General features: G+C 43.6%; 2 protein-coding genes across 2 annotated transcripts; both read left to right on the top strand.

Moving 5' to 3' along the window:
* Nucleotides 1-6,840: 6,840 nt before the first annotated feature.
* On the top strand, nucleotides 6,841-14,320 carry LOC311142833 (hepatic and glial cell adhesion molecule-like; the record flags this gene model as incomplete). Its single annotated transcript, XM_084178530.1, has 7 exons — nucleotides 6,841-6,988; nucleotides 11,021-11,365; nucleotides 12,012-12,293; nucleotides 12,968-13,061; nucleotides 13,410-13,504; nucleotides 13,617-13,687; nucleotides 13,985-14,320. The coding sequence occupies exons 1-7, from the start codon at nucleotides 6,901-6,903 to the stop codon at nucleotides 14,318-14,320; spliced, it is 1,311 nt and encodes a 436-aa protein (XP_084034656.1). The 5' UTR covers nucleotides 6,841-6,900.
* A 4,352-nt stretch (nucleotides 14,321-18,672) lies between these two features.
* On the top strand, nucleotides 18,673-25,700 carry LOC311142554 (uncharacterized protein). The gene is made up of 10 exons (XM_084178231.1): nucleotides 18,673-19,096; nucleotides 19,185-19,334; nucleotides 19,580-19,768; nucleotides 20,452-20,568; nucleotides 20,975-21,154; nucleotides 21,526-21,645; nucleotides 22,792-22,895; nucleotides 23,300-23,494; nucleotides 24,042-24,190; nucleotides 24,716-25,700. Exons 1-10 carry the CDS (start codon nucleotides 18,914-18,916, stop codon nucleotides 24,898-24,900), a joined length of 1,572 nt encoding a protein of 523 aa, XP_084034357.1. The 5' UTR covers nucleotides 18,673-18,913; the 3' UTR covers nucleotides 24,901-25,700.
* Nucleotides 25,701-26,780: the final 1,080 nt, after the last annotated feature.

The following is a 26,780-nucleotide window of genomic DNA, read 5'->3' as shown; positions in this document are numbered from 1 at the left end:
GAGAACAGCCAAAACAACAAAGGATAGTGCCTCCTGTTCAGTTTTCTCAGGCTTTACGATTTTGATAGTATACCTCTCGCTACCACCCATAAACCATGTTGATGTCCAAATACCAGAGAGAATATTTATCATCCCACAGATGACGTTTTTTAAATGAAAAATCTATGGTTATTGTATAGGAAAAACAATGATTTGAGCGAAAATCCCTCTCCCCATTAAGTGTATTTGGCCCATATACCCTGTTGCGTCCCAAATGACACGCTATTTTGGGCTGTTACGGTGACCGTATTACTGCCACACCGGCGGTTATGAGTCATGATGGCAGTCAAATTCCATGTGACCATTTAGTCACGGTAATTAGGCTTCTCCAAGCTCTGATGCTGCTGATGGTCATTAGTAGCCTACCAAACTTGCTAACTGCCTGGTACTCAGCACTCTATTGTCCCTCTAATCACGCTGACATCAATGCAAATGTGATCGAAAATCTAATCAAACACCTCATGAGTGCCCATGAGCTTATTTACATTTACATTTACGTCATTTAGCAGACGCTCTTATCCAGAGCGACTTACAAATTGGTGCATTCACCTTATAGCCAGTGGGATAACCACTTTACAATATTTTTTTTTTTTTTTTTTTTTTTTGGGGGGTGGGGTAAGGGGGGGGGGGGGTAGAAGGATTACTTTATCCTATCCCAGGTATTCCTTAAAGAGGTGGGGTTTCAAGTGTCTCCGGAAGGTGGTGAGTGACTCCGCTGTCCTGGCGTCGTGAGGGAGCTTGTTCCACCATTGGGGTGCCAGAGCAGCAAACAGTTTTGACTGGGCTGAGCGGGAACTGTGCTTCCGCAGAGGTAGGGGGGCCAGCAGGCCAGAGGTGGATGAATGCAATGCCCTCGTTTGTGTGTAGGGACTGATCAGAGCCTGAAGGTACGGAGGTGCCGTTCCCCTCACAGCTCCGTAGGCAAGCACCATGGTCTTGTAGCAGATGCAAGCTTCAACTGGAAGCCAGTGGAGTGTGCGGAAGAGTGGGGTGACGTGAGAGAACTTGGGAAGGTTGAACACCAGACGGGCTGCGGCATTCTGGATGAGTTGTAGGGGTTTAATGGCACAGGCAGGGAGCCCAGCCAACAGCGAGTTGCAGTAATCCAGACGGGAGATGACAAGTGCCTGGATTAGTACCTGTGCCGCTTCCTGTGTAAGGCAGGGTCGTACTCTCCGAATGTTGTAGAGCATGAACCTACAGGATCGGATCACCGCCTTGATGTTAGCGGAGAACGACAGGGTGTTGTCCAGGGTCACGCCAAGGCTCTTCGCACTCTGGGAGGAGGACACAACGAAGTTGTCAACCGTGATGGCGAGATCATGGAACGGGCAGTCCTTCCCCAGGAGGAAGAGCAGCTCCGTCTTGCCGAGGTTCAGCTTGAGGTGGTGATCCGTCATCCACACTGATATGTCTGCCAGACATGCAGATATGCGATTCACCACCTGGTTATCAGAAGGGGGAAAGGAGAAGATTAGTTGTGTGTCGTCTGCGTAGCAATGATAGGAGAGGCCATGTGAGGATATGACAGAGCCAAGTGACTTGGTGTATAGCGAGAATAGGAGAGGGCCTAGAACTGAGCCCTGGGGGACACCAGTGGTGAGAGTACGTGGTGCAGAGACAGATTCTCGCCACGCCACTTGGTGGGAGCGACCGGTCAGGTAGGACGCAATCCAAGAGTGAGCCGCGCCGGAGATGCCCAACTCGGAGAGGGTGGAGAGGAGGATCTGATGGTTCACAGTATCAAAGGCAGCAGACAGGTCTAGAAGGACAAGAGCAGAGGAGAGAGAGTTAGCTTTAGCAGTGCGGAGAGCCTCCGTGACACAGAGAAGAGCAGTCTCAGTTGAATGACCAGTTTTGAAACCTGACTGGTTTGGATCAAGAAGGTCATTCTGAGAGAGATAGCAAGAGAGTTGGCTAAAGACGGCACGCTCAAGAGTTTTGGAGAGAAAAGAAAGAAGGGATACTGGTCTGTAGTTGTTGACATCAGAGGGATCGAGTGTTGGTTTTTTGAGAAGGGGTGCAACTCTCGCTCTCTTGAAGATGGAAGGGACATAGCCAGCGGTCAAGGATGGGTTGATGAGCGAGGTAAGGTAAGGGAGAAGGTCACCGGAGATGGTCTGGAGAAGAGAGGAGGGGATAGGGTCAAGCGGGCAGGTTGTTGGGCGGCCGGCCGTCACAAGTCGCAAGATTTCATCTGGAGAGAGAGGGGAGAAAGAAGTCAAAGCATAGGGTAGGGCAGTGTGAGCAGGACCAGCAGTGTCATTTGACTTAACGAACGAGGATCGGATGTCGTCAACCTTCTTTTCAAAATGGTTGACGAAGTCATCCACAGAGAGGGAGGAGGGGGGAGGGGGAGGAGGATTCAGCAGGGAGGAGAAGGTGGCAAATAGCTTCCTAGGGGTAGAAGCAGATGCTTGGAATTTAGAGTGGTAGAAAGTGGCTTTAGCAGCAGAAACAGATGATGAAAATGTAGAGAGGAGGGAGTGAAAAGATGCCAGGTCCGCAGGGAGTCTAGTTTTCCTCCATTTCCACTCGGCTGCCCAGAGCCCTGTTCTGTGAGCTCGCAATGAGTCATCAAGCCACGGAGCAGGAGGGGAGGACCGAGCCGTCCGGGAGGATAGGGGACATAGAGAGTCAAAATATGCAGAAGGGGAGGAGAGGAGGGTTGAGGAGGCAGAATCAGGAGATCGGAGGGAGAAGGATTTAGCAGAGGGAAGAGATGATAGGATGGAAGAGGAGAGAGTAGCGGGAGAGAGAGAGCAAAGGTTGCGACGGCACATTACCATCTGAGTAGGGGCAGAGTGAGTAGTGTTGGAGGAGAGCGAGAGAGAAAAGGATACAAAGTAGTGGTCGGAGACATGGAGGGGAGTTGCAGTGAGATTAGTAGAAGAACAGCATCTAGTAAAGATGAGGTCAAGCGTATTGCCTGCCTTGTGAGTAGGGGGGGGACGGTGAGAGGGTGAAGTCAAAAGAGGAGAGGAGTGGAAAGAAGGAGGCAGAGAGAAATGAGTCAAAGGTAGACGTAGGGAGGTTGAAGTCACCCAGAACTGTGAGGGGTGAGCCATCCTCAGGAAAGGAAATTATCAAGGCGTCAAGCTCATTGATGAACTCTCCAAGGGAACCTGGAGCGCGATAAATGACAAGGATGTTAAGCTTGAATGGGCTAGTGACTGTGACAGCATGGAATTCAAATGAGGAGATAGACAGATGGGTCAGGGGAAAAAGAGAGAATGTCCACTTGGGAGAGATGAGGATTCCTGTGCCACCACCCCGCTGACCAGATGCTCTCGGGGTATGCGAGAACACATGGTCAGACGAGGAGAGAGCAGTAGGAGTAGCAGTGTTTTCAGTGGTAATCCATGTTTCCGTCAGCGCCAAGAAGTCGAGGGACTGGAGGGTAGCATAGGCTGAGATGAACTCTGCCTTGTTGGCCGCAGAACGGCAGTTCCAGAGGCTGCCGGAGACCTGGAACTCCATGTGGGTGGTGCGTGCAGGAACCACCAGGTTAGAGAAGCAGCAGCCACGTGGTGTGAGTTGTTTGTATAGCCTGTGCGGAGAGGAGAGAACAGGGATAGACAGAGGCATAGTTGACAGGCTACAGAAAATGGCTACAATAATGCAAAGGAGATCGGAATGAAATGAACTAAACATCTGGGAAAGCGAGAGAGCGGGGCCTCCCTCACTTACGTTTCACTGAAACACCCAAATTTAACTCTCCCAACTTCCACCTCAGAAACTATAATTGTTGTAAACTACAGCGGTTCAATGTTTTCTAGGAATAGACTAACTTAGTTTATTCAGCTAGCTAACTTGGTACAGTTTTCTTCCGTGAAAACCGTCCAGGGCACCTAGTCATTTGACGCCACAGCCAACTAGCATGCCGGACTCCAACAACACGGTTTAGCACCAATACTCGGCCACAACAAACCACCAGTGTGTCAACACGCCAAGCAGATCATTCGTGTCCGTGTCTAACGTTGTGGGTTAGTCCCGACAGTAGCTTCGTGCTTCACCGGGCGATACTAACCTACAATAATTACATACAACAACCCACGATAACTACCTACAATAGCTAACTAACTAACTACAATCTAAATACATAGTTTAAGCTTTACTCAACAAAGCCCAAACTATGTATATAAGCCATATAAACCAAGCTTACCTCCCGCCAGAGAGAGACACAACCTCACCCGACGACGACGAAGCACGAGGGTTGCGCTTATGTTGCGCAACATTTCTATAGGCTATGCAATTGCGTGAGAAAACAGAGTTTTGATGGCCTCTATTAAAAAGAGGAGGATCCCATCAGCTTTCTATAGACTAGGCCTGCAAAATTTTATTTATTAACTTTCCTAATATTAAGCACATTGATTCGCTTTAACACAGGAACATAGCCTACCTGGATGGCATGAAAATGAACCATGGGAAATGCATCCTCCATTCGCTATTTAAGTGCATAAATGACATGTATTTTTTTCCCATGTCCCTGTTCCGAGACAGTTGCATGATAATGGTCCATTATAAATCAAAACTAATTTCACACATATATTATTTAGTATATATAAAGACAACATTAAATGAAGAATAGTCTGATGGGTGACAATATTAGCCTATCACTTGTGAATTATGTATTATTACTTGTGAATGATGCCCAGCTTGTGCATTAAGGCAAGAAACAGTTGCACACCTCATGTATCCTAGCCCATAGGCCTATATGTTTTGATAAGGTTTGTATCACAACTAAAGTGGCCAAATAACTTCAGCTTTATAACCGGTGTAGAGCCTAACTGGCATACATAGGAAGTTTGGGGAAGCTAATTTTCACCATAAAAATGCACCTTTATAATAAAGCAGTACATGCATAATGACATTTGCCATCACTTTCGAGAACAGTTTTTTCCCGCTAATTGGTTGCATTTTGGAACATCCGCGCTTATAGCCTACTGCTGTGTGTGTTCATTACTGCGCTTATAATGTGAAAAAATAGTCTAATAGTTTATCAATATTTTAAACTAAACGATCAGCCAAGTTTTTTTGATGCGAGTGGTTGTATTGATTTGGGATCTATCGCATCCCACAACTGTCCCAGAGTATGTTTGGAATATTTATTTATTGCACAGAAGGACAAGTTGACCAATATAATATGTCAACTTTTATACTATGGGGGATAGTAGATTGACATAGACTAGTGCTTTTGCTGTTCGTTAGGCCTACTCATCTTTTTGGCTGATGAAAAGTAGGCTAAATGTGGACAGTTCCTCGGAATTCGATAACAGGGTCACACAGTTGCGTCCCAGATGTGTCTGCCTTCATTCACTTGTAGCCTACTTCTTAGCTGAAATGCCTGTGAGAAGGACCCGATCACATGACGGGCATTGGCTACATCTGAGAGAGCCATGTGAGTGAGAGGTGCTTCGGAGCAAGGCAGCCGGGAGAAGGGAATTATAATTAACCTATTATATTCAGGCCAAGGGCACAATGGCCAGTTTGGCCGCAAAAGGCATGGATTTTTTAGGGTGCATTACGGCCACACAAGGGGGATGCCGGCGAGAAATTCGAGGCCTGGTGAGAATATTATAAAGTGCTTGTCAAATTGTGAATGTGTCACATCTACTCCCGCTCCCCCGCTTGACGTCACTGGTCTACTAACCACCGGTCCTGGAAACCATCATTATGCACACCTGGACTTCTTCACTCCCTGATTACTTCCCCTTTATCTAGCACTCCGTTGTATCACCCATTAGGTAGTATTGTTTCCTGTTTTCATGTTTAGACGCTACTCCTGTTTTTGTATTCACTCTATGTTCGTTCCTATTAAACTCACTGACTGCAACTGCTTCCTGACTCCCTGCGTCTCTGTTACAGAATGAGAGACTGATGAAGTGTGTGCAGCTTGCGACTTTTTTCAAATCATCATTAGAGTCCCATCATGCAGCCTTATAATGTATTAAAAATCAAAACATATAGCCCAATGTTTGTATCACAACTAAAGTTTCATAAATAACTCTAAATTAAGCATATAGGACCAGTTTCTTTGTTAACCGCTCAACACAGAATAGCCGCATGTGCATGCTTCCTTTGAAATCATTTGGATAAAAATATTTGTAGGCTGTGTGTGGAAGCCAGGAGATGCTAAACGTGTTTGTGCTAATTAACGGTCAATTACAGTGAGACGGGCAGTGATTTGCTTGACAATCACCGGCTGACAAAATTTCATGACCGCCACAACCCTAACCCTATTCCCTTTATAGTGCACTACTTTTTACCGGGGCCCAAATAGCACTATAGGGAATAGGATGCCATTTGAGACGCAGACCTTTCCTTTACTCAGCAGGACCATTAGAGGAGGGCCCTCCTCTCTATGCCCCTTATATTGAGAACAGAGGAACAACAAGTGGCTCCAGACTGAGGCAGAGTATAAACATTCAGTTGCCAGGGTAAAACCTGAATAGCCTAGGTCTTGCCATGGCATTGTCAGCTCATTTTGGCCATTTCCATTTCAGGAGTGTATTTGAATAAGCTTAAGTGACGTTTTAAAGGGACATTTATGTATTCATTGAGGTGCTGCACTTGGAATGTAACTCATGCTTAGAAGCTTACTATGCAAGTTTTAAAAGTAGTCTAACTGCAAATCCAGAATTGTACAGAAAATAAACAAGATGTGTGCTTTATTTTCTGTACGATTGTTCTACTAAACACACACACACACGCTGCTGTTGTGTTGCTTTGTTGTGCTGTGCACCCAGTCCTAGTGGAGCCCTGCCTTGGAGGAATGTCTGTGTGCTCTTTCGGGGGACGTGCCCAGAGTTGACAAATCATGCTAATTGTCTGGGAGAGAAACGGAGCGTTAGACCCAAGATGAAGGCAGAGAGGGAGGCTCTCTCCAAAGCCATAGCCGCTCCTCAACTTTTGCTGCTCTGGTGTCTTCTTGTCTCATCACAGTCAGGTAAGGGAAACTATCCCCTGTTTTGGGGCAACACATCTGTGCTGACTTAAAGGAATGTGTAGTGTTCACTTGCAAGGCTAAGACAATGTGGGTGGGAGGTATTTAGAGTGGGGTGGGCAAGTGTACAGTAGGTTGGTTTATGCATATTTTCTGACTGACATATTTGTTTGGCTGATAGGTTGGACACATACATTTTGTGTTTTTCATATCCTACTTGCAAGAATATGTTAAATTATGGCTACTTTAAATGTTTTCATGTAAATTAATCTATTCAATAAAAATATATGACTGTCTTAATCATTCAACACCCCCTAATAAGGCCCCTATTATGAATTTAAATGTCTCAGCATATTTATTGAATGAATTTGATTAGCATATATGCATAAATAGCATTTAATTACAAAAACAACTACATAAAACACAATTTCCATGTCAAACAAGCAAATAAACATTTCCTTGTTGTGTACTAGCTTATATTCCGATAAAACCCCATTTAAAACATTCAAACTGACTGCACATTGCCACACAGTACGTCTTTATATTACTATTCCTAAATTACTAGAAAGAAAATGACACTCTGATGACACTCATAAAACTATACATAATCTGCAAATATAAAAAGAGATTGATGAAGATATATTATTTGGCAGAAAGCAGTCACAATGGGACCCAGATTAAATCCTGGAGTAAAATGTACTTTCAATGTACATTCTCTATTGAGAACGATTTTTAGTCCAGGACTGCTTAGTCTGGGTTTGGGAAACTGGCAAATAGTTTCCTTTAGAGAGTTTAGGCATTCGTTCTGGAGTACAGAAGCTGTTTAGTTCATATCAATGGTATTTGATCTCTGTAGAGCCCATGTGGAAACTACGCTACTCAGATGTCTTCCAGTTGGTTCAGCAGGTTAGCCAAAGCCCTCCACCAGTATTCACGGTGATGTCATTGAACCAAACTGCTCTGTGAGAATGGCACAATCAGAGGATTCTCCAAGATTAGAGGATCATGGTTAGAAGGAAGATGTTGGTTGGTATGACGTTGGCGAAGGACCTGATCTCATGGTATTGAGGTGTGACCTAGATACATAAATGGGAAGCTATATGCGGAGTCTATACTTTTGTACATACACTACCAGTCAAAAGTTTGGATACACCTACTCATTCAAGGGTTTTTCTTTATTTTTACTATTTTTTACATTGTAGAATAATAGTGAAGACATCAAAACTATGAAATAACACATATGGAATCATGTAGTAACCAAAAAAGTGTTAAACAAATCAAAATATATTTGAGATTGTTCAAATAGCCACCCTTTGCCTTGATGACAGCTTTGCACACTCTTGGCATTCTCTCAACCAGCTTCATGAGGTAGTCACCTGGAATGCATTTCAATTAACAGGTGTGCCTTCTTAAAAGTTCATTTGTGGAATTTCTTTCCTTCTTAATGCGTTTGAGCCAATCAGTTGTTGTGACAAGGTAGGGGGGGGGTATACAGAAGATAGCCCTATTTGGTAAAATACCAAGTCCATATTATAGCAAGAACAGCTCAAATAAGCAAAGAGAAATGACAGTCCATCATTACTTTAAGACATGAAGGTCAGTCAATATGGAAAATGTCAAGAACTTTGAAAGTTTCTTCAAGTGCAGTCGCAAAAACCATCAAGCTCTATGATGAAACTGGCTCTCATGAGGACTGCCACAGGAATGGAAGACCCAGAGTTACCTCTGCTGCAGAAGATAAATTCATCAGAGTTACCAGCCTCAGAAATTGCAGCTCAAATAAAATAAATGCTTCACAGAGTTCAAGTCACAGACACATCTGAACATCAACTGTTCAGAAGGGACTGTGTGAATCAGGCCTTCATGGTCGAATTGCTGCAAAGAAACCACTACTAAAGGACACCAATAAGAAGAAGAGACCTGCTTGGGCCAAGAAACACGAGCAATGGACATTAGACAGGTGGGAATTTGTATTTTGGTCTGGAATCCAAATTGGAGATTTTTGGTTCCAACCGCTGTGTCTTTGTGAGACGCAGTGTGGGTGAACAGATTATTCCCACCGTAATGCATGGAGGAAGAGGTGTTAGGGTGTTGGGGTGCTTTGCTGGTGACTCTGTGATTTATTTAGAATTCAAGGCACACTTAACCAGCATGGCTACCACAGCATTCTGCAGCGATACGCCATCCCATCGGTTTGGGCTTAGTGGGACTATCATTTGTTTTCCAACAGGACAATGACCCAACACACCTCCAGGCTGTGTAAGGGCTATTTTACCAAGAAGGAGTGATGGAGTGCTGCATCAGATGACCTGGCCTCCACAATCCCCCGACCTCAAACCAATTGAGATGGTTTGGGATGAGTCGGATGTCAGAGTGAAGGAAAAGCAGCCAACAAGTGCTAAGCATATGTGGGAACTCCTTCAAGACTGTTGGAAAAGCATTCTAGGTGAAGCTGGTTGAGAGAATGCCAAGAGTGTGCAAAGCTGTCATTAAGGCAAAGGGTGGCTATTTGAAGAATCTCAAATATAAAATATATTTTGATTTGTTTAACACTTTTATTGTTACTACATGATTCCATATGTGTTATTTCATTGTTTTGATGTCTTCACTATTATAGAAAATAGTAAAAGTAAAGAGAAACCCTTGAATGAGTAGGAGTGTCCAAACTTTTGACTGGTACGCTATATCAATCTAATTGTTTATGAGATATATCAAAAAGGTGTGCAGACTCAAACATAGAAACATGATACTTGGTACTTTTAGAGGTGCGGTTGTGTCATGTCAATGCAGTTGTGTTGTCATCAGCAGAATCACTGGGGCCCTCTGTCTCCGGGCTCAGCCAATCGGGGAGCTTGTGTTGCTCTGAGGCCTCTTTTCATGGGCTGCCAGGGAGGAAATTGGTCCAAACAATCCCCCCTTTTGTCAGCTTATCCCAGCCATCCAAGAGGACTGTGAGCCGTTACCACGGCGATGCAGTGCTGCCACGCAGGCTCGCTCCAGCGCACTCTGCCCCGACGGAGGAGGGGGCCCGGTGCCCACAGTCGAGTCATCAGCAGCCTGACGCCCACAACAACAGCCAGCAGAGTTAGCTACAGTCATTTGGCTTTCACTTTATAAGCCCACTCTGATCACATACTGTAGGCTATTTCCCTCAAAAAGAAACCTCTGGTCAATCAACTGAAAGAATTGCTGCAAAATCTGTTGGCCATAAGTTAGACAGTTTGAGATATGCCTTGTAGTGAACTTGTTGAACTAGCTAAGGGGCTGAGAGGAAGCTTAGCATAACCCAGACAATAACCTGTTAACGATGTCACACCTTCCATCCACAAATGCATGTCACTTAATCAAGGACGGTTTAGACACGACTGGGATGGTGGTATTGGTGGTGTGGAGATTGTGGACAGTCCAATATTCTTCAGAATACTAACCTTCACAGTGTAATGGAATAGGAAAGGTCCACAGGAGGCTGCTGAGGGGAGGACGGCTCATAATACTGTCTGGAACGGAGCTATGGAATGGCATCAAACACATGGAAACCATGTGTTTGATGTATTTGATACCATTCCAGTAATTCCGCTCCAGCCATTAACACGACCCCGTCCTCCCCAATTAAGGTGCCACCAACCTCCTGTGGAAGTGGGCCAAGTGTCCTTGGGTACACGATCTGGTTAAAGTTTGTTATTGGATGGCTTGATAGTGTAACCAGTGTGAAATGGCTAGCATTTCAATCGTTGAGGTGACAGAGGGTCCCTTGTTCGAGCCCAGGTTGGGGCGATTAAAGGGACGGAAGCAACACTGTTACACCAGGCCTATTTAAAAGACACTTGTAGCAACCTGAAATGGCATTGCAGGTAGGATACACCTGTACCCTATTGCATTGTAATGCATGTATCAGTTTATCCATGTCACACATGCGTGTAAGTGGTGGAACACATGTTCCATTCGTATAAACTGAGACGGGTATAGAATAGAAATCTGCTAAATATACAGTATAACCTGAATAAATAGACTCTGTTCCATCTCCTCTGTATCCAGGAAGTGTCAAGGGGGTCAACATCACCAGCCCTGGCTCTCTGATCCGGGGCACATTGGGCGGGGAGGCTCTCCTCTCCGTTCGCTACAGCAGCTCCAGCCCTGACGCGCCCGTCATCAAGTGGCAGCTGAAGAGGGATGACAAGCCCGTCACCGTGGTCCAGTCCATCGGCACCGAGATCATTGGGAACCTGAGGCCCGAGTACCGGGACCGCATCCTGGTGTTTGAGAATGGCACCCTCCTACTCCACAACCTCAAGCTCTCTGATGAGGGCACCTATGAAGTGGAGATCTCCATCACGGATGATACTTTCACCGGAGAGGGGAGTATCGACCTGACTGTGGATGGTAGGTGGTCCATAGTGTAAGCAGGAGCCTATCTCCTGATTCTGTAGCGTGAGGCAGCTTGATGTACAAGTACACCCCCTGGACAGGATGCTAGTCTATCACAGGGTCTTACCTCCTTAATGCTGAGATGCATTGGGCACCATTTTTAGAGTCTTTGGTATGACTCGACCCTGCAACCTTCCAATCTCAGGGAAGACACTCTAACCACAAGGCAATTGAGATGGTTGGTGCATAGTCTAGGATAAGTTTACTTGTCCTTCATGACATGACTTGCATGAAAGAGGCTCTGCTTGTAGGAACTTCTGGGATTGTCTGTTATAAAACCAAATTATTTTTTATCCTTTTTGTTTATACAGTATTTCTCACATATTTGTATGACCTTAACATTGTCTGAATTGTCAAGGAAAGTGCGGGGGACAATGGTCCAAACCGTGTTGTTCCTGTAAAGTCATCGTCGCATATAGGGTCACCTGAGAAGTTGTTTATGTACACCTGAGTTCATTAGCTCACCTGTAACTCACAGATTTTTTTTCTTCTTAAACTCATCATATCAGTATAACATTTGACCCAGAAGGAACAAGAGATCCTAATCTTTTAGTTGGGGACATGTCTTGACGTGTCTGACTACTATACTTATTCTCCATAGAGCCCATATCCAGACCTTACATCCACATGGAGGCCTCCTCAGTACTGGAGCTCAGCGAGCACTTCACCCTCAACTGCTCCCATGACAACGGAACCAATGCGAAGTACAGCTGGCAGAAAGGCGGGAAACTGTTGACCAATGAGACGCGTCTGCAGCTGTCACCTGACCAGAAGCTCTTGACGATCGTGCGGGTGCTGATGGTGGATGATGACATCTACGGCTGCTCTGTGGAGAACCCTATTGGCAGCATGAAGAGCCTGCCCATCAAACTCACTGTCTATAGTAGGCTACACAGTGGTACTATAGGCTTGAACCAGTGGCAATTCAAAGCCACAATCTGTAATCCGGTTTTTGGTCAAACGGCAACCCTGCCACTTGCTTTGCTATAAAATTGAGGGATGGGGCTGGATGACTCCTGTTATACTCTCTGGCTCTCTAACCCACGATATAGATGACTTTAGAAAGTACTCACTAAATCAATGTAATCTCAGAGCGCTTTTCCCTATAGTCCTACTTGGTACTGGTTCAAGCCTAGGGCATGCAACAAATACTTCACTGAAAAGCAAGCCCTTGTATGTGAGAGAAGGGGTGAAAAAAAGGCAAATGCAACTATAGATAGTTTTTATTTTACTAACTGTAGCCTAATGTACCAGCAGCAAAAAGATAATGCGTGGGAGGGAAGTTGATCACTGGCTATACATCCAGTACATCACTCCATCACAGAGACATGAGTGTGTGCGTGGGATGACGGGGGAGGAAGTACATACTGTAATTCTGCTTGAACATATTGTTAAGTAGTTCTACTGTGCAGTTTGTTTTCCTATTCCCTATATAGTGCACTACTTTTGAACAGAGCCTTATGGGCCCTGGTCAAAAGTAGTGCACTAAATATGGAAAAATGTGCCATTTGGGACACAGTCTATGACCCTCTTCCCCTCCTGACCCTCCCCCAACAGGGAGGAGTTCCCTCTACATCATTCTCTCCACCGGGGGTATTTTCCTCCTTATCACCTTGGTTACGGTGTGCGCCTGCTGGGGGCCATCAAAGAAGTAAGAACCAAACCCACTTTTGTCTCACTCTCTACATGTTTCTGGATGCTTCTGTCTGTTCCCGGTCCTACGGGTTGGGAATACAGTGAGAAGCTTAGTAAAATGGCAGAAGCATATTGATAGTCAAGTTCATTAATGCAATCCAGTTAACGTGATAATAATTATTGAATTATACAATTATTAATCAAATGTTTTATTAAAATAATAATTACAATGTTATAATACAATAATTGTACTGATATACTGTAGTGTTAAATTTGACATGAACAATGTTGTTTTGAACAGTTTTATACTGTATAATTTTAGCACACAGTTGAATCTCATTTACATTGTACGTTTATTGTGCAGAGAGCGGCAGAAACGGCAAATGAAGCCCAGAGGTTTGGCAGGGCTGCCAAGACATTTAATAGAACACCCTGATTATTCCCCAATCAATCATGCAGGTAAGGAACCTACAAATTACTTTGATTTATATTTCCTAATTATTCATAAGAATGTATAAATTGTTTTGCTGCACCAAAGGTTTTCATCCAATGTCATTTTCATCTTGTACAGTTGACGTTGTACCAAAAATGATGACTGAACATGAACACAAGAATCCAGTGGCACTCTACATCCTCAAAGAGGTACCTCTTTAAATAACAAAAAATATATAAAGCTGTCATCAGTATCTGACTCAAAACATAGCTAAATAAACCTTTGTTTGAATAAATTTGAATGTAATAAATCGATAAAATGCCCAGAGATATGGTGGGGGCTTGTAGGTGTTTATTTCTCAACCCTCATTCAGCTGTTAAGATGACTACAATAGCTCAATGTAGAAAACAATACAGCCAATACACCTTAGTATTGTTTGGGACCTGTTCAGAGCATTGTGTGTGTGTGTGTGTTTCTGAGTATTGACTTGGTTTCCCTCGTTGTAGGATTCCCATCAGGGCGACCATGACTCACCCGGCAACATGGGCATGGGCCCCCCCTCTGAACCACCCAGCAGTCCCCCCAGCTACAGCAGCTCCTTGCCCCCCTCCTCACGCTCCCTTGACCCCCCCGCCCGCTCCTCTCGCAGGTACCCCCGCACTCCAATCAGCTCCCCCCCTTCGCATCACAACAATAAGGTGCAGAGCAAGTCCTCCACCCCCTCCCCACCCCGCACTCGAAGCTCCGGGCGCATATTCCGCGCCCCAGTCGGCGTACCGCCTGCCTGTCAGTTGGAAGAGCCCACCCCCACACTGGAGAGCAACGGTACCACTCAGCCGTGATTGTCTATCTACAAGTCCTGGAGGGATAAAGTGTGTGCAGACTTATGTTTCAGCCCAACACTAAGACATCTGGTCTAAATTGAAAACTGTGACTAGTTGAAACAGGATCGTATTCATTAGGCACCAAAGGGAACAAAATGGCCTGAAACAGGGAGGGACTAACTGGAATTGTCCAATAAGAAATATTATTTTTCTTTTTTCGTTGCAAAACGTTTTAAATCATTTTGTTTTGAGTGGCCTAATGAATATGGCACTGGTGTGTTGAAGCTGGGCTAGGAAAAAAGCTGGCACACAGTGTGGCTCCTGTTGTCCACCCCTGGTCAACATGCTCTTCCCCCCTCCATGCCTTGGTGCTGCAGAGAGACATGTATATCTCTGTATGTTCACATGGTGACTGTATGTATATACAGTACCAGTCAAAAGTTTGGACACACCTACTTATTCCAGGGTTTTTCTTTATTTTTACTATTTTCTACATTGTAGAATAATAGTGAAGACATCATAACTATGAAATAACACATATGGAATCATACAGTAACCAATGTTTATTTTTTAAAATCTAAATATATTTTATATTTGAGATTCTTCAAATAGCCAACCTTTGCCTTGATGACAGCTTTGCACACTCTTGGCATTCTCTCAACAAGCTTCATGAGGTAGTCACCTGGAATGCATTTCAATTAACAGGTGTGCCTTGTTAAAAGTTAATTTGTGGAATTTATTTCCTTCTTAATACATTTGAGCCAATCAGTTGTGTTGTGACAAGGTAGGGGTGGTATACAGAAGATAGCCCTATTTGGTAAAAGACCAAGTCCATATTATGGCAAGAACAGCTCAAATAAGCAAAGAGAAACGACACTCCATCATTACTTTAAGACATACGGAAAATGTGCAGTCGCAAAAACCATCAAGCGCTATGATGAAACTGGCTCTCATGAGGACCGCCACAGGAATGGAAGACCCAGAGTTACCTCTGCTGCAGAGGATAAGTTCATTAGAGTAACCAGCCTCAGAAATTGCAGCCCAAATAAATGCTTCACAGAGTTCAAATAACAGACATATCTTAACATTAACTGTTCAGAGGAGACTGCGTGAATCAGACCTTCATGGTCGAATTGCTGCAAAGAAACCACTACTAAAGGACATCAATAAGAAGAAGAGACTTGCTTGGGCCAAGAAACACGAGCAATGGACATTCGACCGGTGGAAATCTGTTATTTGGTCTGATGAGTCCAAATTTGAGATTTTTGGTTCCAACCGCCGTGTCTTTGTGAGACGCAGTGTGGGTGAACGGATGATCTCCACATGTGTGGTTCCCACCGTGAAGCATGGAGGAGGAGGTGTTATGGTGTGGGGGTGCTTTGCTGGTGACACTGTCTGTGATTTATTTAGAATTCAAGGCACACTTAACCAGCATGGCTACCACAGCATTCTGCAGCGATACGCCATCACATCTGGTTTGCGCTTAGTGGTTCTATCATTTGTTTTTCAACAGGACAATGACCCAACACACCTCCAGGCTTTGTAAGGGCTATTTTACCAAGAAGGAGAGTGATGGAGTGCTGCATCAGATGACCTGGCCTCCTCAATCACCCGGCCTCAACCCAATTGAGATGGTTTGGGATGAGTTGGACTGCGGAGTGAAGGGAAAGCAGCCAACAAGTGCTCAGCATATGTGGGAACTCCTTCAAGACTGTTGGAAAAGCATTCCAGGTGAAGCTGGTTGAGAGAATGCCAAGTGTGCAAAGCTGTCATCAAAGCAAAGGGTGCCTACTTTGAAGAATCTAAAATCTATTTAGATTTGTTTAACAACTTTTTGGTTGTTACATGATTCCATATGTGTTATTTCATCGTTTTGATGTCTTCACTATTATTCTACAATTTAGAAAATAGTAAAAATAAAGAAAAACCCTTGAATGAGTAGGTGTGTCCAAACTTTTGACTGGTACTGTATGTAAATATGTTTTATATGACGTTATAGTGCAGTAATGTTTGTCTCAGAACCCAACACCGAACGTAATAATCTCAATAGGTTTGTAAATACACTGTCATCCTCCACAACTGTATGGGTCAGTTTTAGGTTTTAAGTTATGACACGTTAGTTAGCCTACTATTTTTTCTTCCATTCTATTATGTCCTATTCTTTAAGACCTGTTAAATTGTATAATGTAGAAAACCTCTCTTTAAAGATACCAATTTCTTCATATGTTGGTACATTTTGTATTGTGTGGATGTTTGTTATTTAACTAATAATTTTCTGTTTTATTGGGTATCATAGCTGAATAACCATTAAATGTTTTTCCTTTGTATAGATTCATCGAATTTTTAAGAAAATCAAAGGATACATTGTACATATCAGTAGAGATGTTTATTAAAGGCATGATGAGGAGGAAATATTGGTTGTCATTTATACATTTGTTTCACTCAAATTAAACTTCAGTGAATCTTTGAATGTTTCAAACACTTTATCCTCAATATTGTCAGTTTGCATCTTCATGTGAGCATGCAATTTTGCTATTTATCCATGCAGAAATGAATTGGAAAAACAAGTTAGTGTAGCAGATGGCAATCTGTAAAACTCACTCCTCAGCTTGAAGAGTCTCCACTTGCGCTGCTGAATAGCTACTTTTTCAGTGGCGCAACTGTATAAGACGCTTCAGGAGGGCGGTTACGTGTCGAGGCAGAGGTCCTGGGTTCGAGCCTCGGTATGAATGAATCAGGAGGAAGCGGTAATCGCTAAGCAAGCAGCGTGACGTCTTTTACAATGGTGCTGTGTTCCGGATCATCAGTTGTGCTCAGCTCAATGCTGGGGTCGCTGTGGAGTGGGTTTGGGGGGTGAATGTAGCAGATGGCAATCTGTGAAACTCACTCCTCAGCCTGAAATGTCTCTACTGGTGCTGCCGAATAGCTAGCTTTTTGGTGGCGCAACAGGGTAAGATGCTTCTGGAGGGTGGTCAGGGGTGTTAGCGAGGAGGAGGTGCTGGGTTTGAGCCTTGGTATGAGCCGAATCAGGAGGAAATGGTACTCGCTAAGCAAGCAGTGTGACCTCCTTAACATTAGCTTATGTGGGACTTCTTCAGACCGTGGTAGGCTGCACCCATCGTTGTCGACATCAATGTAATCTCTTCTTCTCTCTCCACAGAGAATGTTTGTGCCCTGCAATAAAACAGAGGGGACATACTTTCAACACAGTACAGTACAAGCTTCATGTAATTTGTTCATTTTTGTCAAATGCTCCTCATTCTGTTCTCACACACACACACAGAGAATTTGTTTGCTGATTCACAGTCATAGGACAATAGTATGCCTGTTCAGTGACCACTACAGCTGTGTAGTTGAGGCATGGAGAAGAAAGAAAGTGATTCATCTGCCTATCCCAATATATACATTAATGTATACGTTGGAGTAGAGACATTACACAATTTGTCCACAGAACAGGGACAGATTATTACATGCCTGGATAACAATTACGTGTTGTTACTATGTTTTCTCATGAGAAAACTATGTCACTGTGTACTTGGACTTTTCAGTGGGCCTAAATCAAACTGCCTATTTCCATAGATGGAAATTAGCAATTTATCTGCAAATGTATTTCAAGCCAATCCAGCTTGATTCAGCTACCTGAGAAGAGTTTGACATTAGGTTTCTGTAATGCAATTGTAGCTGACCAGTGTAGAGAGTAACAACAGCTGAAGAGGGGGCCTGTAGTGCAGAGCAGAGCGTCTATGGTCACGACCTGTTCCACAAAAGCCGGGCCTCGGGTCCTGGCACATACACATTCCCCCTCTCTTGGAAAAGTGTATTCACACAAAATAGGCAGCTGCGACAGCAGCACACTTCCAACAAAGGCCTGGGAATTATCGCACCACGGTAGCCGGCCAATGTAGAGGGTGAGAAGGTGGACTCGATCCGTGGACTCAGCGGTGCAGACGAGCACCAGGACAGCGATGTGTGTGTCTGTGTGCAAGCTTTGTCAGTGGTTTATAACCTAAATAAAAGCTTGGCCTTTAGTCGTAACGGCAGTATACTGTCCACCACTTAATTGCTACTTTATTACCATGTATCAAATAATTGTCCCTCTTTTAATCGTGGAGGACAGGAAATACACAGGGGGAGGTTGAATACATCTGTTTAACAGATTCTAACAGCCTAAATATAATTTTATCAACTCACTTTTATGCCTTGGGTGCTTCTGAGCAGAGAGGAAGTTTGGAGCAGGCTGGACTGTGCATGGTTGAGTCAAACTAAATTTTGATTGACATCTGGTACGACCATTCAGATCGCAGATTCTCTAGAAGGAACCAATATAAATTAAGTGTGGGGAGCCAAAATGGTCGCACTTTTAATACGTCACCAACAACAACAAGCGTCTACTGTGGCAGTTGAGAAGCCAAACACACTTGAATAATTCAGAAAGGTTATGTTCACAGATGTAATACTCGCAAATGATTTATAGGCCTCCGGACATTTAATACTCATTTCAACGCTGTTGCAGATCGTGAAACGTATTAGGTTGGTTGAAGAAGTAGCTAGCTAACGTTAACTCAGAAGTTAACAAACGTTGCCTGGATAGCTAGCAATCTGGCTAGCAACATGGCCCCTATAAATCTTAAAGTAAAGGGCACAACCAAAGTTTCAATTAGTGGGATAACAGTACATGCTCAAAGCAAACATGGTCATCGAAATAATGTATTGGCCGAGAGGAATCAAGCAGTTGCACCTGTTGGCGCCTGGGTGGAGAGTGGACAAGACTACCAGGAGGATGAGCATCCAACTGTAAGTGTAGCCGTACATAAATTATTCTACTTGAATAGGTAGCTAGTTAGCATATTTACCTGTTGACTTATTCTCTCGTATGAGCCAGGTTCGTGCCCTGCTAACTGAGGAGCTACAGGTGGAGATGCAACGGGAGAAAGAGGATAGTCTTCGCCGGTTTCAGGAAGAAGTGCGCCGCCGCGTGGCACAACAGGCTCAAATCCTCAAGAGGCGGCAGCTTCAGAAGTCATGCGAGACGGTGACTAGCCTATATTATGTGGATAATGGACATATTGTATTACAATTGCTGTTCATGGTGGAGCACAGTTAGTACGCCAACATCATTTTTAAAAAAACATAAAAACAACAAAGCCTTACAAATGGCAGGAATACAGTTATCTTGTTTTCCAAGTATAGTAGCTAGCTACTACACATGTAAATGACATTGACTATGGGTAAATGAGCACCACCTCTATCAAGAGCCTGCACTGTTTCTCTTTACAGGTGGAGCGTGAGGGGAGAGTACTCCAGCAGTCCAGCGATGCAGCGCAGAGGTTGACCCCCATGAAGAATCCGTTCCCCTACTCCCCACAGCGAGAGCTAGCCATCTGCAGCCCCAACTCTCGCTGGGTCCGACCACAGGGCCATGAGAGCAGCAACAGAGAAAACAGGACAGATCAGCAAACGCATCAGGTGGCTAAACTTATCTGTGATGATCTACATTGACATTTACATGTTAGTCATTCTATTCCATGCATTCAATGGATGTAAGAAAAACATCCACATATCTCGGTCATTGCAAGAACATAAAAAAACTTCTAAATACCAGTAGCCTTGCATAATCTGTGCTTGTTACAGTAAAGGAAAAGCAAGTAGTATTTGTTTTTTATCTGTTGTTATAAAAACATTGAATGAAGCCACACACAAGCACTGAGTGGATATTGTTATTGATTCGAATCTATATCTAACGTGCGTCCACGGCTGCGTTTACACCGGTCTTTTGACCAATCAGATCAGATCTTTTGGGTAAAAGATTAGAATTGGCAGCCTGTGTAAACATCTCCATCATTGAGCTCTGCAACAAAGGCTGCATTTACACAGGCATCCCAATTCTGATATTTTTGCCACTAATTGGTCTTTTGACCAATCAGATCCTTTGTCTGTAATTGGGCAAAAGATCACAATTGGGCTGCTTGTGTAAATGCAGCTATATAGACCTAGGCTACCTACCTGTTTATCCTCAATAATGCCAATGGATTATTTACACAGATGTTGAAGCCATTCTGCTCATATTAAGTCAGTGACATTGCCATTACTTCTGTCATTAGCTCTATAGATAAAATAGGTAATCATACGGGTTGGTTTTGGTATTTCAGCTCAGCAAAGTCATGAGGCAGGTCAGGCACAGACTGGCAGCCTGTCAGACGGTCCGAGACGGAGAAGTGATGTCAGAGCTCCCTGGGGGAATATGGAAGGTGTCTCCTACCAGAGATGTGAGTTTGTTTATACTGCCCCTTTCTAACTGGCCAAAGTCAGTTATTACAAAAATGTCAGATAACCATAGAATTAGAATGAATTTATTCTACCTCTATATATTTGGCCAGCAGCATACCACCCTGCATCCCACTGCTGGCTTGCCTCTGAAGCTAAGCAGGGTTTGTCCTGGTCTGTCCTTGGATGGGAGACCAGATGCTGCTGGGAGTAGTATTGGAGGGCCAGTAGGAGGAACTCTTTCCTCTGCTCTAAAAAAATAAAAATCCCAATGCTCCAGGGCAGTGATTGGGGACATTGCCCTATGCAGGGTAAAATATTGATGTTTCTTTGGATATAACTTTATAATTTGGAACTCTCAATTGCAGGAATACTGTAAGACATTTCATGCTTTCTAACTCAAAACAGAAACCTGTATCTCGGGTGACAAGAGAAGAGGAAGGAGAAGAGGAGGATCATGAAGAAGAAGAAGAAGAAGAGGAAGAGGAGGAAGATATTCCTTTGATTGGGCAACACGACTGCCCTCTTCAGAACTTTGATCCTCACGAGGGTCACAGGAGCAAGACTGTCACCTTTGACAACAATCCGGTCGGTCACCACAAGTGTTCTCTTTTTAACACTTCTCCAATTTCCAAACACTCCCATTTCCCCAAACCCCACACAGTCAATAGTCCTGTGACTCACATCCTTATCCTAACATTCCTTTAGTCAGGCTATAGCAAGTTGTTTGTTTATCAATCTATATAGTTTCCTTTGTAACTCCAACTAAGCGACCCTAAAGGTTTAATCTTTCATAATGCACAACGAGAGGTGCTCAACTCTTACTAAGTTCTGTAAATGAGTCTTTGGGTGCCTTTGTCCAGGAGTCACCCAACTTTTCTGAAAAAGACTGCTTGAAGGCCAAAACGCATCTACTGTGACAGCTAATAATCAATATTTCACACCCGTGTGTGTTGCAGGTGTGTCCGAGGCTCTTTAGTGAGCCTTATCCTGCAGGTCATAGTAATGAGTTTAGTACTGACCATAGAGCTACTCAAGTGCTGTGGCCCCAAGAAGACCAGGAGGAACTGAAGAGACAGGTGATTAAGGCCAGTTAGAACTATATTATAGGGTTTTAGTGTTTATGAATATACACCCCTTCTTGGATGGCTATCAAATAACTTTTATCACTGACCATATTTACACACAGCCCTCCACCAAATCCCCCCTTTAGAGATTAACTAATACTGTATGAAACACAATGATTCATGCAGTACGGTGGCTTAGTGTATTTTCAGCCCAAAAAGTACAACATTTTTCAAGACACACTTTCAACTAGTTAGCATTTAGTAAAATACACTACATGGCCAAAAGTATATGGACACCCCTTCAAATTAATTGATTCAGCTATTTCAGCCACACCCGTTGCTGACAAGTGTATAAAATCGAGCACACTGCCATGCAATCTCCATAGACAAACATTGGCTGTTGTTTGGATGCCACCTTTCCAACAAGTCAGCCCTGCTAAAGCTGCCCGGTCAACTGTAAGTAATGTTATTGTGAAGTGGAAACGTCTAGGAGCCAGGAGAACGCTACCTGCCCGAATGCATAGTGCCAACTGTAAAATTTGGTGGAGGAGAAATAATGGTCTGGGGTTGTTTTTCATGGTTTGGTCTAGGCCCCTTAGTTCCGGTGGAGGGAAATGTTAACGCTACAGCATACAATGACATTCTAGACGATTCTGTGCTTCCAACTTTGTGGCAACAATTTGGGGAAGGCCCTTCCCTGTTTCAGCGTGACAATGCCCCCCTGCACAAAGCGAGGTCCAAACAGAAATGGTTTGTTGAGATCTATGTGGAAGAACTTGACTGGCCTGCACAGAGCCCTGACCTTTGGGATGAATTAGAACGCCGACTGCGAGCCAGGCCTAATCGCTCAACATCAGTGCCCGACCTCACCAATGCTCTTGTGGCTGAATGGAAGCAAGTAACCCACAGCAATATTCCAACATCTAGTGGAAAGCCTTCCCAGAAGAGTGGAGGCTGTTATAGCAGCAAGGGGGGGACCAACTCCATATTAATGCCCATGATTTTGGAATGAGATGTTTGTCGAACAGGCGTCCACATACTTTTGGCCATGTAGTGTATTTGCTTAAAACTTTGGTCTTTGCTTCCACATTTTATAAAATTATACCCCTTGACACCATAAAACAACTTTACCTTAACTCTAACAATGTTTGTTTGTAGCGTCAGTCTCAGTTTCTGATGTACCGGCGCCTAGTCATGGACATTGAGAGAGAACAAGTCAAGGAGCATCAGAGACACAGGAAGCACCTGAGGAGAATCGGAAGGTGACTCGGCACAACCACAATTAACGCATGTATTTCCTCTTCTGGATATACTCTCTTCCTGTTTGAGCCATATGTGGTTTTCAAAACATGTCACTTTTAGTAATCGGTGCTGTCAAATGTTGAATTCATATCAGGGTAGGGGTACATCTCATTTCAATGCAGTCAATTGAGATATTAAACAGAAATTCTAGATTTCCTTAGTTTTTCCAATTTGAATCTGTGTACTTGTTGAATTGACTTTATTTAAATGGAATTAAACCCAACCCTGATTCATATATACATTCATACTCCATAATTGTTTTTGTTTTTTTATGTGGAACAATGTAGATAGTGGCATTACATCCAATTGCTAAATAAGCACACATTTTAATGAAGTTTTGTCTGAATGTCTTTTTCCACTGTAGGATAAAAGCAGAAAAGGAACAGAAGAGGTTGGAAGAGGAGAGGAAGCTGGAGAGACTGCAGCAGCTGGAGGAGGATAGACTGGAAATGGCTGAGAGGGAATTTCTCATTCTGGAGCGACTGAGACTTGAGGAAGAGGAGAGGGCAGAGGTGTTAGAGAAGAAAGAGAGAGGAAAGAAAGATAAAGAAGCCACAAGGTAACTTTATTAATCAATACAATCTGAAATTAAATGGGCTAGATACGGCCCAGAAGGTTTCTGATAATTGTACAGTATCTGTCCCTTTATTCTATCTTCTGCCAAATATTCTGCCAATATATTATTTTTTTGTCCTTGAGCAACACTACTTGAGTGCACTACTCCTCCAAAAGTCACATTGGGAAATATGAAAGACGTTATTCTTTCTAGAAAATACCAGTGTAAAAAGTTGAATTCTGATGTTTGCTCGTGATAATCATGGCAAACAATTTTTTGATACTTTAGAAAACACATACATCTAGATTCTAGCCTACTCCTGACCCTACTCCTAGACTAGAAATCATGCTGAATGTTTAATATCCATTTAAAGTACTTTTTAGTCCAGGAATAATCTGGGTCCAGGTAACCGGCCCTAAATGTGTTTGTGCTGGTGAACCTAGAGAATAAGGCCCTGTGTCCCAGCCTGTGTTGTGTGTGTTATTATGTGACAGGTTGGGTACTTTGACAGAAAATGGAACAATACAGATTGTATTGTGTCCTGTGGCAGGTACATCGAGGCTCTGAGAGCTCAGATGAAGGAGAGGATAGCTCTGGAGAATACAGAGCTCCCTCCTCTCTGTTGCTGCGGAGACAGTTTCTGGGACTCCCATCCTGACACCTGCGCAAACAACTGTGTCTTCTACAACAACCCTAAAGGTACAAACGGCACCACATGTCTCAACCACAAGCCAATAGGCTACCTCCAAAAGAACAGTATGGTAATTATTTGACCTGCTGCAAGCCAAGATAGGTGACTTGCACCCTTGATGTATGTTTACCATGTAGAGTATGTATCATTTCCACATAGAATATGTTCATCAATTATTACGCAACTATGTCAAGGTCCCTCAACATGAACCTACTGACGTTTATCAGTTACCCATTTATAGTAACCTGTTCATTCAAAGTATCAACTTCCTTCCATATTTTCCTCATTTTGATTCTTTCCTATTTTCCCTATTCTAGTTTACCTGCGTCGTGTTCATTAGGGCACGCAATATATATATATATATTTTTAAACATTGCAACCGAAAATGATAAAATGAGGGTTTCTTATTGGGCAAGTCCATTTTTCAGTCCGTTTTCCTACGTTTGGTCCCTGATGAACTCGACCCTGAGGTTCAGTATGATGTGCTATGAATGGGATGGATGTGTTCATGATTCTGTTTGTCTTTCATCCAGCCTATGTCCAGGCTCTGCAGTCTGCGCTGTTGAGCTGTGATCTCAAGGACGGCAGCCACTCCACTCACCAGCGGGCCTCGGCTCGCCAGATCGCCTCCATGCACGCCCTTTCACCCAGGAAGGAAACCACAGCTCACAGGAAGTTAGCCGCCTCGCACAGGAGCAAAAAAAAAGAGGACATTTGAATTTCAGCCCTCTTTGTTTTTTAAAATCAATAATGACCTTTAAACATGTCGTTTTGTCATGCTATTGATTTTGAATCAAACCTTGCCGTCTCTCACTCTTGGATACTTATCAGTTGTTATTCCTTGAAACGTGATGTAATTTATTTTGTATGGTTTTATTTTAATTATCTGTCTTTAACTATGTCAAAGATGTACACTTGGTTTTACTCTGTCCTTAATTGCTGAAAAATTGCTGATTTAAAAACCTGACATTTTATCTTTTGAACCTCGGGATGATGCTTCAGTGGTGTTTTTTAGTCCTATAATGTATTTTGGATGCAGCAGTGGGCGTAATCATGGTAGTATCCTAATCCTTCTTATTACAGTATATATTATTCCATTCCTATGGAAAAAGTGTGGGCTGAAAATGTTGTCAGCTGGTTTAAAATTAGTTTTTTTTTTTTATATCAAGGTATTATTAATCTGTTACTCATTGCATTGTTAGGGTGATTTGTCACTGTTTCCTATCGCACGCAGTAAGATGAGTGAATTTATTTTTTTGTGTTCACCAAAACTGAATGAATGTAAAAGGCCTTCCTACATGATAAAAATGCTAATGTTTATTCATGAAAAATGAGAAGCTAAACTTGTAGGATACAGTGCATTCGGAAAGTATTCAGACCCCTTGACTTTTTCCACATTGTGTTACCTTACAGCCTTATTCTAAAATTGATTTTAAAAAATCTATAAAAAATCCCCCTCATCAATATTCACTCAATACCCCATAATAAAGCAAAAACTGTTTTCTTAGACATTTTTACAAAAAATAAAAACAGAAATATCACATTTACATAATATAAGTATTCAGACCCTTTACTCTGTACTTTGTTGAAGCACCTTTGGCAGCGATTCCAGCCTTGAGTCTTCTTGGGTATGACGCTACAAGCTTGGCACACCTTTATTTGGGGAGTTTCTCCCATTCTTCTCTGCAGATCCTGTCAAGCTCTGTCAGGTTGGATGGGGAGCGTCACTGCACAGCTATTTTCAGGTCTCTCCAGAGATGTTAGATCGGGTTCAAATCCGGGCTCTGGCTGGGCCACTCAAGGACATTCAGAGACTTGTCCGAAGCCACTCCTGCGTTGTCTTGGCTGTGTGCTTAGGGTCGTTGTCCTGTTGGCAGGTGAACCTTAGCCCCAGTCTGAGGTCCTGAGCGCTCTGGAGCAGGTTTTCATCAAGGATCTCTCTGTACTTTGCTCCATCAATCTTTCCTTCGATCCTGACTAGTCTCCCAGTCCCTGCCGCTGAAAAACATTCCCACAGCATGATGCTTCACCGTAGGGATGGTGCCGGGTTTCCTCTAGATGTGACGCTTGGCATTCTGGCCAGAGTTCAATCTTGGTTTCATCAGACCAGATCCTCTTGTTTCTCATGGTCTGAGAGTCCTTTAGGTGCCTTTTGGCAAACTCCAAGCTGGCTGTCATGTGCCTTTTACTGAGGAGTGGCTTCCGTCTGGCCACTCTAACATAAAGGCCTGATTGGTGGAGTGCTGCAGAGATGGTTGTCCTGGAAGGTTCTCCCATCTCCACAGAGGAACTCTGAAGCTCGGTCAGAGTGACCATCGGGTTCTTGGTCACCTCCCTGACCAAGGCCCTTCTCCCCCGATTGCTCAGTTTGGCCGGGCGGCCAGCTCTAGGAAGAGTCTTGGTGGTTCAAAACTTCTTCCATTTAAGAATGATGGAGGCCACTGTGTTCTTGGGGACCATCAATGCTGCAGACATGTTTTGGTACCCTTCCCCAGATCTGTGCCTCGACACAATCCTGTCTCATATCTCTATGGACAATTCCTTCGACCTCATGGCTTGGTTTTTGCTCTGTGGGACCTTATATAAACAGGTGTGTGC

The sequence above is a fragment of the Coregonus lavaretus genome, assembly GCF_964263955.1.
Source record: "Coregonus lavaretus genome assembly, chromosome: 15".
NCBI lineage: Eukaryota > Metazoa > Chordata > Actinopteri > Salmoniformes > Salmonidae > Coregonus > Coregonus lavaretus.
The sequence above is the reverse complement of the archived record's forward strand: the minus strand, read 5'-3'. Positions and strand labels throughout refer to the sequence as shown.